This window comes from Marmota marmota, unplaced genomic scaffold (genome assembly GCF_001458135.2).
Source record: "Marmota marmota marmota unplaced genomic scaffold, marMar, whole genome shotgun sequence".
Lineage (NCBI taxonomy): Eukaryota > Metazoa > Chordata > Mammalia > Rodentia > Sciuridae > Marmota > Marmota marmota.
The window spans coordinates 2,475,562-2,494,971 of NW_025999999.1; the positions used below are offsets into that span (position 1 = coordinate 2,475,562).

Below are 19,410 nucleotides of genomic sequence, written 5' to 3' on the forward strand. Positions count from 1 at the left end.
AAAACAGAGAAGAATGTAGAAGCACAGGAAGCTAAAATATTCTACCGTATGCTATCCTGCCCTTGTGTGTTTGAAGGGTACTTGGTCATGAGTCTAAAACATAGAACATGGATGTTAAAAATATTTCCCCAGATTTGTCCTTTAAAAAAAAAAAGGTACCTGTATATTGGGAGCTTTAGGTTTTGGATTTCTCTGAGCTCCAGGGATTTAAACCCCAAAGACAAAGACGCTGGCTTGCTGGGTGCCTCTCATCTTATGGGGACACCTCCAAATGGACACCTCCATTTGTTCCAAATGTCCTTAAACATCTTCTCCTACATGTGACTCAACCTCTGCCTGACAACAGCTTAGCTTTCAGTCACTCTGTGAAACGACTTGAAGATCCATAGTTTTTGGAACTTCAGGAAGAGATGTGTGGAGAACGGCCCATCCCTGGCCTCAGGAAATCCTGGATATCGGGGCTTCAATATCATATTACCGAACAACTGCCAGGCATCACGAGGATTATGCCTGGCAGTCAACACCCCCCGAGGGTTCCATGGAAATTATTTTAGAATAATCATCAACATTCTGCAACAACAGATATATTACTGTGTAGCTCCGTGGTATTTACCAGCTGCCTTGGACCCTTTTGGGAAATAAGCAGCATATACATTATAACTAAATAAATACTGTGGCATTTCCCAGGGAGAGCTATAAGGTTTCCCTTTAAATTCAGCAAGGTTATATGATATACGTGTTCTGTATTTCGGCCCCAACATGCCCCCAGATGACTGATAGCTGAATGGACATATTTCCTAGTTTCATGAGGATGCAAGCCCCACAGAGTCCTTTGCAGGTCCCATGGTCCTGTGTAGTAGAGCAATGTGACAGCCCAGCATTTCTCCAGAGGCTTGCATTTGGAAAGTGACTGGACCTGTTGGTAATGGAACTTCCTACTGTCCTCCCCAAACCATAGGAATGTATTTTGTCCCATCCGTGGTAAAATTTTGGCTGCTGCAACCAATGCTTTGCACTGTCACCCAGCAGCTCAGGGGATGAAAGGAGACCTCACCCCCAGGGTAGCAGGGGTTGAGATGGTGCTGAAAGTAAGAGGACAAAAGGCAAAGAGGGCCAATTCAAAGGACGGGGACTGCTGCACTGGCCACAGAATAGGCATTTGCTGCAACCCATGAGTACTGCCCAGTCTTCAATAGCAGCCACTGGTCACTGACCTAAGGCCATAGAAATGGCCTCCTTTATAGCACTGAGGCTTCCCCTACCCATAGTATTTGGGAAACAGATCTCCATTCTCCCCAAGCATTCTCCCTCACTCTGTCTTCCTGCCCAGCTCCTTGGTTCTTGTCTTGCCAAATCCACATCACCAGTCCCAATCGTCCAGTGCTCTGACTGTTATGGGGCCAACCACCCTGGACACCTGTGTACTGCTCTCCTACTGCGACTTCTTCCCCTCTGGACCCCGGGCTTTGCCAGAGAAGTCCAAAGACCTTCACAAGTCTTGCTATAGGCTCTGAGAACCTATTAATTCTCCTCACCATTTTGGTTTTCTATGCAATCTCACACCTCCTAAGACAGATCTCAGAAATAATAACTGCCAAGGAACAGTCCCTTTAGGTTCCCCAAGTTATCACAAGAATGCCATTTGCAAACAGCAGCGAGCTGCGCTCTGTGGGATGCTCAGAGGTATTGGGCACCCTACGGCTCACAGTTACCTGGGCATTTGTACAGCTTCCGGGCTTGAGCTATGTCTCCCTGACTGAGACGCACACGCTGGCCAATGGTGGGCCTGACGCCATTGTCATCCCGACGGGGAAGGATGGTGTCTAAGAAAACTCCTCTACAGGAACAAAAAAGAGAGAGAGGAAGAAAAGTCAGACTGTCAGCCTGTGCACCTGGGCTTTAGTCTTCATTTCCTTGCCCCTATTCTCCTCAGCATTCCTTCCCCGCCTGCCTCTCCCCGGGCTGGCATGACGGGAGTAGCTTCCTTGCTTTGGCTGGCCTTTCAGCATTTCATCTCATCAGCTGCCTGCTCACTTTCCAAGGAAAGATGACTGCCAAGTGGAAAAATATGCCCTAGCCTGGTTGCCAGAGCCTTCCTTACTGATGTGTACTGAGCATTTCATGAAGTCCCTGAGAAGCCTAGCCCTGGGGTCAGCACACTGCACAAGGCAGGGAGCACCATTCAGATAGATGGCGGCGTGAGTGGCGCCCCCTGGAGGTGTGCATTGGGCAGTGCTATGCATAGATAAGTTCTGGAGTCATTCAGAGGGAGCACGGGAGCTGGTGCAGTGTGTGGCTCTGGGCAGCTGGCCAGCAAGTGAAGGCAAATGAGTTGGTAAATCAGCTTGAGGGGTCGTGATGGCCAGAGAGAAATGCAGAGAACAAGAGGAAGTTGAAAGAGGTTGGCCTGGATGGTTGTGGCAGCCCTTCCCAGGGTTAGCATCATATTCTACTCCCATGTGAATGATATCTAAAATGACAGCTTCATTTCTAAAACACAAATGGAAACCAGGATGCCTGGCTGAGCCCCGGCCCTATCTGCATCGCCCTGTGTGGGCGTGGTTTCTCCCCACCTGCTTTGCTGCCAGCTCTGAGCCTCCTCTCTGCCTCCAGACCATCTGTGGGGGGCCTCTCCTAGAGGTTAGGCCTTGCATTGAACCAGCTCCTCTTGGTACCACCTGTTTTCTTCTTTCTTAACTGAGTTTCTGGAAAGAATTGCATCCCCTCCCTGTTTGATGATCACCTATCATTCACTCCTCACTCCACCTGTTATCTGATACCATCCGTGATGGTCACCACTCACCTACTAATGGGTGTTTCTCAGACTTCGCCTGTGCTCTCTACAGCCCTGGGACCTGTCACCCCTCCAACCCTCTTCACTCTCTTCTCCCTGTTCCCAGAGCACTGCTCTAAGCTGAGCTACAGGAGTCACTTCTGCTTCCTGACTAATGCTGTCCCTTGGGGTTCTGCCCACTTCCTCTGTTCTCCTCTCTCCGTGTTCCACCTACTCCCAGGATTTTACCCACCACCTGAGACACACAGTAAATTCTGTTTCCAGCTCAGAACCATCTACCAGGCCCCTGACACCTGGTCCCACCTCCTCTGAGCTATCCTAGGGGCTTCTTTACCCAACATGTCCCAAAACAAATTTGCTCCAATCTTCTCCTGCTAATTCCATGACCTTTGTCTCCTGAGACTGGACCAAAGAGGCCTCAGCTCCTCCCTCTCCCTCACACTCCCTTGGACTAATGACCAGGTCCCACGCCTTCTATGATGGCATCCCTCCAGTCCCTACCCTTCTCCTCATTCCCAAGCCACTGCCTTAGCTCAGGTGTGTCCTAAGAATGGTGAGGGAGGGCAGGAGACCCGGTCTCCACATGCGAGGTCTGTTGGTGACTTTGCCAGGCAGGGTGTGTGAGCCTGGGCTGCTTGGACAATGTGGTGATTATTACGTTTGTGCTGCAAAATTCCTTTCTTCAGGGAAATATCTACAAATGGACACATCATTTGTGAGAGCAGCGGTGCCTATTTTTACAATAATAGGTGATTGAATTTAGAGTTCTCTAGAGTCATTACTTATGGTTTAAAACCTGGTGAGGTCACTAAGGGAGACCAAGGATTCCACTGAGGTTTCTCTAGAGGACTGCGGACCCAGAGAGGAGACAGGAGGAGTTAGAGAAAGCTAGGGCACATTTAGAGAAAGCTGGGCACCCAGAGGCTGAAAGGGAAATCAGCAGATGGTCTAGACTTCTCGTGCTAGTGTTGGAGAGAAAGTCAGCTTGGAGTCTGATTTAGAAAAACAAGCACCTCTAGAGCAAAAATATGACAAAGTAATGTGACCAGGAAGAAATACAGATAATATGCATTTTCTAGGTTAGTACAGAGTTAAGAGAAACAGTGTTTGAAAGTGAGAGAGCCAGGGAAAAGGAGAGTGCACAGTTAGTAGCTAGGTGATTGTGTGCATTTCAGCATTTCCTTCTGGATGTAAATAGCTATTTTGCAAATGTTTTGAAGCCAGCCCTTTGTCTTGGCTGCATACTTTAATTCAAGAGCCATTTCTTGAAGCCCACTGTGCTCTGATCCCTGAGCCTAGTGATAAGAGACCTGCCTGGGGCCGGGAGCTTGACAAGCATCTTCTCTTTTAATCTTCTTTACACCCTGGAAGGCAGATTCCCTATCACTAGGCTTCCCACTCTACAGGTGAGAAATCCAAATCTGTGGGGCTTACACAACTTGCCCAGTGGTCAGCCAGCTCTGGAACCCAGGCAGCCCTGGAACCCACCCCTGAGCATCTTCTTCCTTCCCAGCTAGTGAAACAGTGGACAGGAAACAGTGGGCCTTCAATGATAGTATTAAGTGCCTAGGAGACTTAAAGCCCTGGAGACCTCAAACAGGCACACTGGCTCACATGAGAACAGGTTTTGGAGCTGGGATATTCCTGTACGTCTCCGAGCTACCAGCAAGGCACAGGACACTGAAAGAGGTCTGCTGGAAGAGCTGCCCTGAGTAACACATTGCCATAGTGATCCTTCCCCCTCTCATGGGGGGCAACCCCTAGCACTGACATTGACATTCTGCTAGACTAAGAAAGGCTTTGGCAGATGCCATAGGGAATAAAACTGTCAGCTCTGGGTTCTCCAAACAAAGACATCCCTGTACTAGGAGACTGTCTCCTCCTGTTCCCTGGACCTATGCCCAACAAAACCTCTCCAAAGATATCACTCCCCACAGCTTGGGTCCAACTAAGGGAGAGCAGAGAAGCAGCACAATAAACCAGAGGGAATAAAGTTGTAAGGAGATGATTCAGTTGTAAAGAGAAAAAAAGACCGGGTTTCCCATCAGCGGGAAAAGCCTTTGTCTCCTAGATGAGCATACATTTGTAGGCTGTCTTCTGCTCTCTCACAGAATCAAAGACAAGGTACAGTATGGTTTCAGGGATATGTAAACAGGAGTAATGACCTCAAGTTAGGGAGTAGAGAAACTTTTTTTTTGTACCAAGGTTTGAACCCAGGGGCCTTTAACCATAGAGTCACATCCCCAGCTCTTTTTATTTTTTTAGTTTTAAGATAGGGTCTCATTAAGTTGCTTAGGGCCTCACTGAGTTGCTGAGGCTGAACTTGAACTTGTTGAACTCAAACTTGCTGTCCTCCTGCCTCAGCCTCCTGAGCCACTGGGACTTGAGAAACTTTGGACAAAATTCCAGAAAAGCCCCCTAGTAAGGGCCCAAAGAAAAGAATGGTTTTCAGAAAATTGGCAGAAAAGACAATTTAGGTATCTACCTGTAGCAAAATAGATTTGGAAAAAAAAAACATTCCAAACTCTGGTGCAGAGGTAAAAAGAGAGCAGTGATAGATTAATAAAATAATTAATCACACCTCCTAATATTTATATCCCTTTGCAATGTGAAGTTGCCACTCCTCTCTCTCGTTCAGAAGTGGAATCTATTTCTTCACCAGAGACTGGGCTGGCCTTGTGGGTTGCTCTGACCAATAAAATGGAGCAGAAGAGACAGATGTCATGCAAGTTCTAAGCCTGGGCCTTGCTGCTTCCCAGCTCGCCCCAGGAGCTGAGTCCTCAAGCAGAGAAGAGCCTGCTCCCACCTACTGGAGGATGACAGCCCGTGGGAAGGGGGACCGACTGGCACGGCCAAGCAGCACCAACTGTGAGCTATGTGACTGGTCATCTTGACCCCCAGTTCAAACTGTCAAATGACTGTTGCTGCATGAGTGATATCAGGGCAGACCAGAGAAAAATGAGCCGGACTGACCCAGAGTATCAGAAAAAAGAATGAGCTGCTGTTTTAAGTCCCTAAGTTTGGCAGCGGATTGTTCTGCTAGGTTAGGCCGAGAATTGTTCTGCAATAATAGATAAGGTAACAGCTGCAGAAGGGAAGATGGCCTTTGGGGAAGCTGCCCATCACACCCAGTGCTGCCCCTGTCAATCTCCCTCCTAGGAACTGTGGGTACTTTGGATGAGGAGAGATTATTTCATGGGTTTGGATCATGGATTTCCCCTGGTTCATGCTGATAAAATGGTTGCCTTTGATAATAGATAGCAGTAATGGTTTTCTCCTGAGGGGCAAAAGGGATGGGATTATGAGCTAGAAATCTCAAGGGGAAAAAAATAAGAAATTTTTCTTTAAAAAAAAAAAAAAGACAAGGAAAGAAGTGCTGATGTCAAAAGAGCCCATGTCTGGCCTCTGGCTCCAAAGTTTTGTGCAGCACCTGGCACAGAACAGGCCCAAAGACACTGCAGTTCCCACAGCGCACTCAGGCTGGGAGAGCTCACAGATTCTCCTTACTGAAGTCACTTATCATGAAATGTGCAGAGAATTGCAACAACACTGCTGACCTCCTGGGCCCCTTGGAACTCACACATTAGTATACTCATTTAACAAATATCTATCATGTGCCAAGCACCCTACTGAGTGCTGAAGACTAGAAGAGAAAGAGATAGACTCTCCCCAAAGATCTCATCTACCAAGGGAGAGAGGAATACAAAATGCAAATAATAAGAGATCAATCATAATTCCATAATTAATTAAAAAGCAACATGAAGAGTTACAGAAACAAGATCCAAGGTACCAGCTTCTCAGTGGGGCCAACTCAACAAAGGTTCCTACTCTTGTAGTACTTGATCTCTACATGACAGATGATGGGATGATGGAGTGATACTTGGTTATTCCCTGTGCCATTTCCCAAACTGGAGGGTCAGCCCAACACACAGGGACATGCACCCCCGACAGGCTCTCATCCTGCCCACTCCACTGGCTTCCTGAGACTGCACACAAAGCCCCACAGTGGGCTCTCAAAGTTTCAGCCTCCCAACATGGAAGAGGAAGCCCAGCCAGCTCCAGATTTCCTGTACAGAATCAGGTAAGAGCCTATCTGTCAACCTCTCACCCATCTACACCAGATTAAGAAAGTGAAACATGAAGGTTAGAGATGGAAGGGGCTCAGAGGACACTCATGGAAAGACTGAGCCCCATGGAATGGGAAATTGAACGAACTACACAGCTCCCCCTAATTGCTGTCTGCACCTACCTCAGCTGCCAGGCTGTGAGAGACCTCGGGTTGGAACCCAGTCTTCCTACTCTCAGTTCAGTGGCCTCTTGGTCACACTCCACTGCCCCTTGTGTCTTTGAAGAAGAGCCAGGAGGAGAAAGAAGAACCAAGGGTGGCTCGGCCTATGCCACTTTGAAATGCTGTCAAAGATTTTGACTTGACTGAACTCTCCCATTAGAGCTCGGGAGCTCCCTCCTGGATTCAGGAGACGGGTCAGGACTGACTCAGCTGTGTGGCCAGGGAACAGTGCCCTGGAGAACCTGGGATGCTGAGATTTACTAATCTTATGACGGCATCAACAGGGTGCCTCCACCAGTCTCACCAGAACAAAGGAGGCCTGGTGACTGGTATCTATTTCAGTCTAGAAACGGTCTCCTGAGCCAATGGCTACCTTTAATCTTTATGCACAATGACAACTCCCAAAATAGATTGTTTCCCTTTTTTGCTGTGACTGCTAGGATGCACAGGGCAAGGTCTGCTGTCAACCCCATCAAGATGTACAAGAACTTACAGCATGTATTCTGAGTATTAAAGTTATTCCAGGCTTCAATGTAACTTTCTATTCTTATTTTTTTCCCCTCTCTTTCCTCCAGTTTTCTCAATCCATTTTTTTCCTTGTATGCATGTATTGGAAGTCACCTCAAACCTTTTCTGGGGGAACAATTAAATAAACAAACAGCTGGTTTTAAGAGGACACTGAAAAGAAAGTGCCAAGAGAGAGAATATCTGAACTGTGTATCTTCTTTAACTCAATAGCGGGAAGACCCACAAAAAATGGAACTGGTATGGAAAAACTTCTACATACACACACACAAAAAAACATTTATGTGGCCTAGAAGCAGGACAGTAAGGAGGAGAACAGTGACCCGGCTCTTCAGACCCTGCCAATGCCAACCATAAAAAAACAGGTCCAGCCCCACTCAGTAAAATACTTTCCATCATCCATGATCGGCAGGCAGAGAACCTGGATCCTTGTTCTCCCTCCAACCCCAGCTACCTGTGCACCTCTGAGCTGGCTGGAGCCTCATTTTCTTTACCTGTAAGGTGAATCTGTGATTTACAGCCCTCCAGCCTCTGACACGACCTAGCTTCCAATAAACCAAACCTCTTCTAGGAGAAGCAGTGAGCACCACCACACTTACACAAGGACATGCTTTAAAGAGGTTCCCCCACCCCCCAAAAATTTTACACACAGCTTCTAAGTTATTATCCCAGCTAACCTCTCAATAATTCCCCTTTTCCAGTTTGCTGCTTGTGACATTAGGATATGATGGAACGCCAGCTTCACAATGGGATTAAATCTTATTAGCAGGAACCTGATTAGATTATATTTCACTACAGCCCAGGGGCCACTGTATTTCAAGGACAGACAGGCCAGCCGTGCTAGGATCATGCAGAGACTCGCTCACTCTGCACAGACCTCAGGAATCTGACCCAAGCCTGCGGCAGGCACGATAAAACACAGACAGCACAAGCAAGGGTTCCGACCTTGAGAAGGTGTTCCGGGCGTAGTGCATGATGCTGTCAAAGTCGTAGGTCTCTCCCAGAGAGCTTACTTCCCCAGCTTCCATTTTTAAGAAATTATACTCCTGACCTGTGACACAACACTCTGTTAAGGACTTTGAAAACCAAGGCAGCACCTGAAAGGAGGCAGAGGAGGGAGAGGGAGGGCCCGTAGCATTTCCCGCCACTCTTATCCCAGCTAGTCAAATAACAGGGTTTACAGAGCTTCCTGTTGCTGTTTCTAACAGAAGTTGGAAATTGGAAACTTAACGCAAGCCCTGTGTTCTCCCAGCCCTGCCACCCAACACCCCTCCCCAAATGCCACTTGAAGATCTTGAACTATATTTGCAGGCTGATTAGCACTCAATCTGCTTGCCAAAAAAAAAAAAAAAGTTAAGCTAAAAATCAAAAATTCCATTCTTGCAATTTGAAGGAGGAAATGAAAATGAATCAGTTAAATTCAATCCCAAGGACTTCACAGTTTAGATCTCTAAAGCATGTTGAAGGCAACCCTATAACTCAACAAGCAAGTTTCCTGTTAAATATCAACGGTTAAATTTAATTATTTAACGTGAGAAGATATGTTTTTAAAAATCTAGATGCGTTAGCTGCCTTGGGGCAGAAGGCTTCTAGGCAGAAACACGGCCCTTACACGCACTGGTACCTTAACTGCACTGCAGTTTCAAAACCATGTGTTGCCCAAGTCAGCAAAATGACTCACGACGGCAGCCGGGAGAACTTTCTTTGGCTGATCAGCCCTGATGCTGCAACAGAATTCTGGTTGATTCTGTTCTATTTAGGGAACTGTCTTTTACAACATGGGAAAATCATTATTTCATTTCTGTTCTACAAACTTGAGCAGGTGACTGCCCAAGAAGGCCACAGTAGGACGGACAGTGGCAGTGCTGGCAGCAAGTGCCCACACAATTGGGTCGCTGCCCCATGTTTAGCTGTCAGCTTTGCTCAGCTCCCGGCAGGCCCTCTCCTCCACTCCCTCTTGACCCTGTGGGTGCCACCTTCCTGGATGTGGCTTCCAGACTCTACACAGGCCTCCTTACCTGGCTGGATGTTTTCTCTGATGATGGTGACATGCTGATCTCTGTCTGGCCGGGTGTGCTCATGCCAGAAACCAACCACATGGCCCAGCTCGTGAGCCACGATGCCAAACTTGTCACAGTTTTTGCCAATGGATATGGCCTGGGGTCCCCCTCCTCGACGCCCAACGTAGGAACAACAGCTGGATAATGATAGAAACACTCAGGTCAGCAGGTCAGGGGATATCCAGGGCAAGAGGCAAGAACCCCACCCCTCCCCACCCACCCACTGGCACACTTCAGAGGTAAAAGTCCTCCCATTGTTTGACCCCCTGCCGAATACAGAGATGTCCTCAAAAGATGCTTCTCAAACCTTCTGGGAATCTGAAGAAAGAGTTTCCCCTCCTGGAATTAAGCACATGCACCTGAGGCTCGATTGGACCATTTATAAGGACGAGGAAAAGAGACGAGAGAATGAGGCAGAAGTTCTGGAAAGTGTGCCTCTTAGTACCATTGTTAGAGGAAACAGAGACTCCCTTCTTGGCACAATTCTTTTTTCAACTATTTATTCATTATTCCTAATACACTGTCCAACACTGATTTTGTCAAACTATTAAAATGTCCCATCATCTTATCATCCAGATAATGTCTATTGACCATGTTTCCAAAGATCGAAGTCTCTCATCCGCACATCCAATCTCTATCCAAAGCTAAACATTGCTAACAGTTTCTTGGATGTATTCCCAGACAATTATAAGACAGAAAGAAAGACAGACGGATGGACAGATATAAATACAGAGAGACAGAAAGCTATCTTTATATAAGTATATATTTAAATTACACAATACACTATGGACCTTGTTTTTCAGCCTGCCTCTTTCCCTCATTTTTGGCTTTAAAGAGCCCACTGTAGACTTCATTAATTCTTTTCAAAGCAATACAGTACCAAGTTTATTTCTCGGTACTAAATATTTTTATAGCATTAAAATTTACTTCATCGGTCTCTTGCCAAAATACACTTAGTTTTTGCTATTTAAACAAAGCTGCAAGAGAGAAATAAAACAAATAAACCACACCAAAACAAAAGGGAAACAAAGAAAAGCTGGAATCTCTCTTGTTCACGGTAGGGTGAATCCCAAGCAATAGAATTAATGAACAAAAGGATGTGGGCGTTTGAAATTTTGATAATGATTATGAAGCGATATTTTTTTCCATTGTAAAACGCATCATGCTAGTTCATGTATAAACAAAAGCAATTCATTTTTTTGCCAGTTACTTTTGTGATCAGTCCACCTTAGTAGAGTCTCTTTGGGTTTCTAATGGTTTTTCAATTGATTTTCTGGGTTTTCTAGGCACATGATCACATTAACTTCCAATAACACGAACTTTGCCTTGTTCCTGCCAATATTCATAGTGTTTATTTCATTCTCCTGCCTCATTATATCACTTAGTATTTCCAAAGCAAGGTCAAATCATGGTAGTGACCATAAACATCTTTGGCTTGTTCCTAATTCCAACAGAAATGCTTCTAGGATTGTTACCAATATTGGCTTGTGGTTTCAAATGCAATGATATATAAATGTATTTCGTGTGTGTGTGTGTGTGTGTGTGTGTATCTTTTTGTAATTGACATCTAGTACTGTGCTACCTCCTTTTTGAAGACAGAAAATGCATGTTGAAACCTGCAGATGCCTTTTAGCACATATTGAGATATGCACATGGTTTCCCTCCTTTGGCCTATCAATCTTGTGAGTAGATTTCCTAATGATGAACTAGTCCTGTATTCCTTAGCCTACGTGGCAACTACTCTTCATTTTTCCTACTGCTGAGTCTAATGTTTTACTTGAGATTTTTCATGACTATTCATATGTGAGATGTCTATAACTTATTTGTTTATTTATTGTTGATGCCCTCCTTGTCATTTTAGGGAAGCAAGCCCACGATAGCTCCTTAGAGGAATTTGAAAATGTTTTTTTTTCTATGCTCTGAAAAGTTTCAGTAGTATCAGAATATTCGATTCTTGAAGGTATAAAAGAATTCCCCTATGAAACTCTGCATTTGGTTCTTAGGGCAAGAAAGCTTTTTTACCTCCATTTTTCAATTTCTTTCAAAGCCACTGGTGTGCGCCAGTACTTTATATTTACCTTGAAGTCATTCACATTATCAAGATTTTCACATTTGTTGCCCTGGAATGTTGCAAAGTACTCTTTTATAATCATAAAATCTTTTCCATTTCTAATGTTGTGTGTTTCTGTGCTGCCACTTTTGGTCTCAGTTACACCAACAAGTGGTTTATCCGTTGTCTCTTGTTTATTCAAAGATTTCACTCTTGAATTTATTAGCCTTATAATGTCTCCTTGTGCTCTCATTAGTTTTTTTTTTTTTTGTTGTTGTTGTTATTGTGACAACTGTGGTTTATATCTATTTTATTTATTGTAGCTTACTTCTCTTAATTGGATACTTATTTCTTAAGTATTGGTGTGGATATTTTGTGGATAAGGCCTTGGCCTTATCTATTTCATTTTGAACCATACGGCTTTCATTATCTAGACATTCTGCCATGTTAATCTTGATTTTTGTAAGACCTAAGAGCTATTAAAAAAATAGGAGGAGCTTTTAACTTATCAAGTAATGGTAATTCTATTTTTGTTATTGTGTCCAGTTTCATTGCTTTGAATCTGAGAATATTTTAATGTTATTTCTGCCTTTTAGGGCCTACTGAGATGTTCTTAATGCTGAATAGATGGACAAGGTCAATACACCTTCAACATGCACTTTAAAAAGATGTTACAGAATACAACAGACCTACAGAGTCAGTATTCATAGTGTTTATTTCATTCTCCTGCCAACTGTATTAATTATACTTTTTAGATCCTCTATAATTCTCTACTTATTTTTTCAGTCAACTTGATGCTAACCTACTTGATGAAAGTGAAGTAAATCTCCTGCTGCTGGTATTTCTGTCAATTTCCCCTTGGATACCCAAGGCTTGTTTTGTGACTCTTAATGCTATGCCATTTAGTGCATAAATATTTGTGACACATATTCTCACCATAACTTGTACCCTTCCTTATTATAAAGTGTCACTTTTTTTTTTAACACTTTCTAACTTCAAAAATGACAACAGGGCTGGGAATGTAGCTCAGTGAGAGATCTTGCTTAGCATGGGCGAAGACCCTGGGTTCAATCCCCAGGACCACAAAATAAATAAATGCATAATAAAAACAAAAACCCAAACAAGAAAAGCCTCATCTATAATTACAATCAGGATGCCAACTTCCCTTTGCTAGTGTTTGTCTGTACACCTCCTTTCTTTTGCTTTTAAACCTCTCTGGGTTATGGACCCAGCTCATGATTCTAAGCTTATATGTAGAGCATGCAGTTCGATTTTGATTTTTGACCTTAAATGGAAACCTTTCTTTTTTAGTAGAGAGTACCTCACACATTTATCAGCATAACAGATATCTTTTTTCATAATTCAGTCATTTTCTTGTGTGTAATGTTTCTGTAGGAAGTGTGTAAGGCTATGCAGAACTTTGCATCTATGTACATTCATTCTTGAGAAAGGACAGCTTTTTCCAGCTATCGGCTTCTCAGTGGGATCAGAGGTTAAAAGCCACTGGCCTAACCTTTTCTCCATATAAAATACAACCTATTGCACTCATAGAAATGGGACCCACTAAGAGTAGGTCTTCCTGGAGTCACTCTGGACTCATCTGCTTTGTAAATGGATTGCAATTTCACTGAGGGCAAGGAGAGTTTCCAGGAAACCCTCGACACCTATAAATCACCACCTTAGTGTTACAGAGGAATTCAAGACTCATGCACCTCTGATTCTGCTAAGAGGGTCTTGCTTCTGTGTACTCACCCACAGTTCCTGTAACTGAAAACGATAAAGCTTTCCTCGTCCGTCCTCTCTATGAAGGTCACACAGGTGTGCTTTTCCCAGTGTCTCATGGCCTGCTTAAAAATGGCCCTCTGGCTGCCTGGAACGACAGGGCAAGGGCTGATCACTTCATACCTGGGGCCATGCCTTCCTTAAACATGCTGGCCTAAGCCTGCTCTGATGATCAAAGAAAACAGACCTGCTAATAATATTGTAATGTTTGCTTGAAATGTAATAAGAGCAGATTTTAAATCTGCTCCATCCCCACACACATACCCCAAATGGTAACTACAGGTGGTGATGGATGTGTTAATTAATTTAATTGTGGTGATTATTACATAATGGAATCATGTATCAAATTACCACTTTGTACACCTTGAATATATATAATTTTATCAATGAAATATCTTTCAGCTTTTCAAAAAGCTTTCAAAAAACAGGTATTTGGGAAGTACAAACAGGGCTGAGGCTAGGAGTTAGAGTGTTAGAGGGGTACAAATAAGTAAATTAAATTAAATTAAAACATAAAAAACTGAAATAAACTCCTGCCATAGTCTAGAAGATATGGGCACCTTGTCATATTATCCCCCAAAACATGGACACAGAATAAAGAATAACAGCTGTCCACTCGTCTTGACATCTTGACATTTTCAGTTCAATTTGTTGATGGCTAAATTACTCATCAAAATAGCAATCCTACGTATTAAAGAACAACAAAATCCTAATATATACCATTAGTTCATTCTGATGAAGGTAATATAATCTGTGGTCAGATGATCACAGAAGGTAATATAATCTATGGTCAGAACACAATTAAGATACGAAAAACAATGGCAGCCATTCATAATCCTACTTTTCGGTTCCTTAGGCATATATACTTTTCTGCTTTAGAACTGGGGGCTCCCCAAGGGCAGGACAAAGTCCTAGTCATCTCTTTACTGCAGCACTTAATGATGCAGCTGGCTCTAGGAAGTGTGGGTAATGCCACCAAGAAGAGACAAAGGGGCAGCTCCATGCTCCTTCCAGGCTCCAGGGGACCACTCTCCAGGTCTGTGTAGTTCTTTCACCAACTTGCTCATCTGTGGTTCTCAGTGGCCATGGCAGGTCATCAGGACACCTTCTTTTATCAAATACCTCTTATAGTAGAAGTCACAGAGCCACGGGGATCTGAAGGACTCATAAAGGGCACTGAGAACCTGGGGGCTCACTCGGTGGCTTTCACTGAGGTGTTCAACTCTGGCTGTACTGGCCACAGGCCTGCCATGGACAGATTTTGCTTCTTCTGGGCCAGGCCCTGTCCTAGGTGCTGGAGATGTGGGAGAGAAAATAGGAAGGAAAAAAAAAAAAACCCAGCCCCCACAGAGCTCAGGCAGAGGCGAAAAGCAACCAGAAATAAAAAGGGAAGTCATTTTGGGTGATGATAAGTGCCGTAAAGGTTCTAAACTAGGCTCTGGGACACCTGATGGGGTCATGGGGAGGCAGAGGGACTTTCTATGGATGTGTGTCCTTTCATGTGAGACTTGACTGATTAGAAGCAGCCAGCCATGCAAAGCTCTTGGCAAACAGAAGGGCAAGTGCCAGCCTACATGTGCCAAGGGGGCTGGAGGTGGGCATGTTCTGGAACGGGAAGATGGCTGCTGAGGCCAGAGCATAGGGACTAGGGAAAAGGAGGAGAATGTAGAAGACTAGGAAGCGGGGGAGGCAGGCCACCAGGGGACAGCCTGGTAGGCCGTGATGGGTGGTTTCAGAGGCAATGGGAAGCCAATGGGATGACTCACATATTCTACAGACAATAATACTAACAGGAAATACTAATTACTATGTGCTACACCCAATTCTAAGTGCTTTATCTATATTAATTTATTTGATTCTGAAAACATCTCTGTGGGATGGGAAATGTCGTTATTTGAACCCAGGGAGTCATGCCACATCGTGTCACCTCTATTGGCACCCCCTGCTTGCCCCGGAGAGCACTACTCTGATGGGTGTTGATAAGGGACTACTAGTGCTCATCTGGGCAGAAGATGACAGGCTACCATGTGCAGCCACTTGTGCTGCCCTTTGTGTCTGGGGGTGGGAGTTGGCTTGTCTTCATATGCTTATAGTGCAAACCCCATCTGTCCTTCAGGACCAGGGTGATTTGTCCCTACCTAATCCTTGGGAACAAGGTGACCACTTTGAGAATACAGCCCTAAAAGAGATTGTGGTTTCCCTGGGAACAAGAGAGCCTAGGCAGATTGGGACTGCTGTGGTCCTGGCATTCACTCTGTCCCACCCAAGTCCCTCCTGGAAGGATGCTCTCAACCCTGGGAGCCAGAGCACCCAGCCCCAAAGCAGCCTTATTTGGGGCTACTGACCAGTGAAGTTCCCTCCGATGACATAGGGGATGACGCCTCCAGGCCATATCCTCTCTGTTCTTGAAGTTGTGGCTCTTCGGACCCGGGCAGAGAAGGTCTTGGCTGTGGCATCCAAGGTCCCAGGGCTGTGCAGAAGCATTATGTCCTCCTTGCCATCTGCAAGACAGTCAGGGCACCATGTACTTTGCCCTCTGATTCCTCTTGTGCATTACCTTAAGACTGCATGAACCACGAAGCCACAGAGGGGCATTAAAACCTGCATACTAAGGTGGGGGGGGGGCATTTCAACATGCAGGGTTTCGTCCTGGGTGGTGGCATTCCAAATGAGAGGAAGAGGTAGTAATGGACCAGCCTCTAATGGGAGAGGGTCTGGCTTGTTTGAGGCATTGAAAGGTGCCCCCTGGGGCCACAGACTAGATCCCTCTGTGTGAGGCCAGATTGGGGTGAACTTTCTTTTCAAAGCCATGAGCTTTTGGGGGAGCAAACTGGGTCAATCATTTGCCTTGACTCAAGATGGTCAATGTTGCAAATATTGAAATAATTTGTCCAGTACAGCAAAGAAAGTGCACCAGAGTGTGATGCTGCAAAAATAAATTATTTGTAAGATAAACCCTGGAAAAAACAGAGCCTCATAAAACCTCCCAGCTCTCCCCAGTGTCTGGTCACATCTGGACCGGTAAGAGAAGAATGTAGGAAACAAACAGAAGTTTGATTTAAGGTTCTGAGTCCAAGCATTAGACTTCTGGAAATAGCAGAGGTGGACAGGTGGAATAGAATGTGTAAGCTTGGGGCCGCCGCATACCTAAATCCACACTACTGTTATTCATCATTCAGATAATTTGTGGTTTTGTAAAAACAAAAGGTCTGCTTGCCTGGAATCCCTCATCGGTCTCACCTGGGGCATTTTTGCTTTAGTTTTCATTCCACCCCCTAAAAATCAGGGTTTTTTAAAAATTCTTTTCATTTTTTTTACTTCATTAATTTTATTTATTTATTATTTTCTTCTCTTTTCATTTTTTATTCTGATGTTTCCTTTCTAGCTTCTTTTTTCTTTTTCTTCTTTTTTTTTTTAATTGAGATATTGCAGGGGATGTAGCTCACTTGGTAGAGTGCTTGCCTTGCATGCACAAGATCCTGGGTTCAATCCCCACCATCCCCCCGCCCCCCGGCCAAAAAAAAAAAAAAGCAGCAAGAAAAAACAAATTGAGATATAATTCACAATCATAATATTCACCCTTTTATAGTGTACAATTCAGTGGTTTTTAGTGTATTCACAAAGTTGTGCGAGCATCACCACTATCAAGTTGTACAATGTTCTCATCACTCCAAAGAAATCCCTGTATCTGTTCAGTCTCTCCCTACAGCTCCCTTTCCAGACCTTGGCAGCCAGTGGTCTCCTTTGTTTCTATGGATGTGTCTATCATAAATGGAATCATGCCCCAGGTGCCTTTTGTGTCTAGCTCCTTTCAGTTGGTACGTTTTTCAGGTTCATCCATGTTGTAACATGAATCAGTTCTTCACTTCATTTTATGGTTAAATAATATTCCATTGTATGGATATACCACATTTTGTTTATCCATTCTTCAGCTGATGGACATTTGAATTGTTTCCCCTTTTTGGCTATTATGAACAACACTGTGAAAAGCATTCACATGCACTTTTTTTTGGACTGACTTTTCCATTCTGTTGCAAATATGCCTAGGCATGAACTTGCTGAGTCCTAGGCAACTCTATTTAACCTTTTGTAGAACTACCAGATTTTTCACAGCAGCAGCACTGTTTCAAATCCTCGCAGCAATGCACCAGGTTCCTTGTTAACACTTGGTATTGTCAGTCTTTTTTTTATTATAGTCATCCTAATGTGTGCGATGTGGTATGTCATTGTAGTTTTCATTTGTATTTCCCTGACGACAAATAACATTGAACATCTCAGATATGTTTATTGGTTATTTGTGTATCTAGTCACATCCTTTGTCCACAACTTAACTGTTTTATTTCTCATTATATTACAATAATTATTCTTTTTATTTGCTTGTTTTTCTGGTGCTGGGGCTCAAACCCGGGGCTTTGAGCGTGCTAGGCAAGCTTTCCACCCCTGAATTGCATACCTAGCCTTAATTACTTGTAATATGTTAGGCACCACAAATCTTTAAATACATGAATTCTAAATGTTTTCTCCCATCCTTTAGATTGCCTTATCACTCTTTATGTTAGCATCACTTAAAGTATAAAAGTTGTAAACTTTGATGAGGTCTAATTTATCTATTTTTTTCTCTTGTTTATGCCTTTGCTGTCATATCCAAGAAACCATAGCTTAATCCAAGGTCACAAAGACTTTTACCTGTGTTTTCTTTTAAGAGTTCTAGAGTTTTAGCTTTTATATATAGGTCTCTGATCAATTTTAGTTAATTTTTATATATGGTAAGAAGTAGGGGTCCAACTTTATTCCTTTGCATGTGGATACCAAGTTATTCTGGAGCAACTTTTGGAAAAGACTAGTTTTTCCCCATGGAATTGTTTTGGCAAACCTGTCAAATATAAATGCTTAGCACATAAGTTTTCAACCTTTCATATATATATATATATATATATGAAAGGTTGAAAACTTATGTGCTAAGCATTTATATTTGACAGGTTNATATATATATTTATTTATTTATATTTATATATATATTTATTTATATATATATGTATATTTAGATGTAGGTGGACACAATACCTTTATTTTATTTATTTATATGTGGTGCTGAGGATCGAATTCAGGGCCTCACACTTGCCAGGCGAGTGCTCTACCATTGAGCCACAACCCAGACCTCTTATTTTCTAATATTAACATTTTTAAGTCTTCCATTTTTTCTCTTCTCTTTACCTACATCCTGCATTTTGATATGTACCTTTTCAATGTTAGGTACTAATACATTCTATAAGTTCCATTTAGACTTTCTTCTTTGACCCTGGAATTATTTAGCAGTGTGATTTTTAAAAATTTTTTAAATTTGTTCTAATTAGTTATACATGACAGTAGAATGCATTTTGACACATCATACACAAATGGAGCACAACTTCTCATTCCTCTGGCTGAACATGATGCAGTCACACCAGTTGTGTAATCACACATGTACATAGGGTAATAATATCCATTTCATTCCCACCCCCACACACCTTCCCCTCCCCACACTCCCTTGGCCCAATCCAAAGTTCCTCCATTCTTCCCTACCCTGCCCCCATTATGGATCAGCATCCACTTATCAGAGAAATCATTTGGCCTTTGGTTTTTAGGATTTGGTTTATTTCACTTAGCACAATATTCTCCAGCTCCATTCATTTACCTGCAAATGCCATAATTTCATTCTTCTTAAGGCTGAGTAATTAATATTCCATTGTGTATAGGTACCACATTTTCTTTATCCATTCACCTAACAGTGTGATTTTTAATGTCTAAATATTTGTCTCTGTGTGTCATTGATTTCTAACACTGCATTGTGTTCCAAGGACCTGTTGTCCAAGAGAGGAGTCAACATTTTTTTTTTTCTACAAGAGGTCGGATAGTAAATATTTTAAGATTT

General features: G+C 43.5%; 1 protein-coding gene across 1 annotated transcript in view; it reads right to left on the minus strand.

Annotated features, from left to right (window-relative positions):
• The window catches only part of Tll2 (tolloid like 2), a gene marked incomplete at its 5' end in the record, with an annotated part of 50,488 nt that extends 34,436 nt beyond the window's left edge, over positions 1 to 16,052 (minus strand). Inside the window, 5 exons of the mRNA XM_015494572.2 lie at positions 1,713 to 1,837; positions 8,553 to 8,658; positions 9,626 to 9,804; positions 13,470 to 13,587; positions 15,845 to 16,052. Of these exons, the coding sequence (XP_015350058.2) occupies positions 1,713 to 1,837; positions 8,553 to 8,658; positions 9,626 to 9,804; positions 13,470 to 13,587; positions 15,845 to 16,052 (736 nt within the window). The remainder of the gene's footprint in view (positions 1 to 1,712; positions 1,838 to 8,552; positions 8,659 to 9,625; positions 9,805 to 13,469; positions 13,588 to 15,844) is intronic.
• Between the last annotated feature and the right edge of the window lie 3,358 nt (positions 16,053 to 19,410).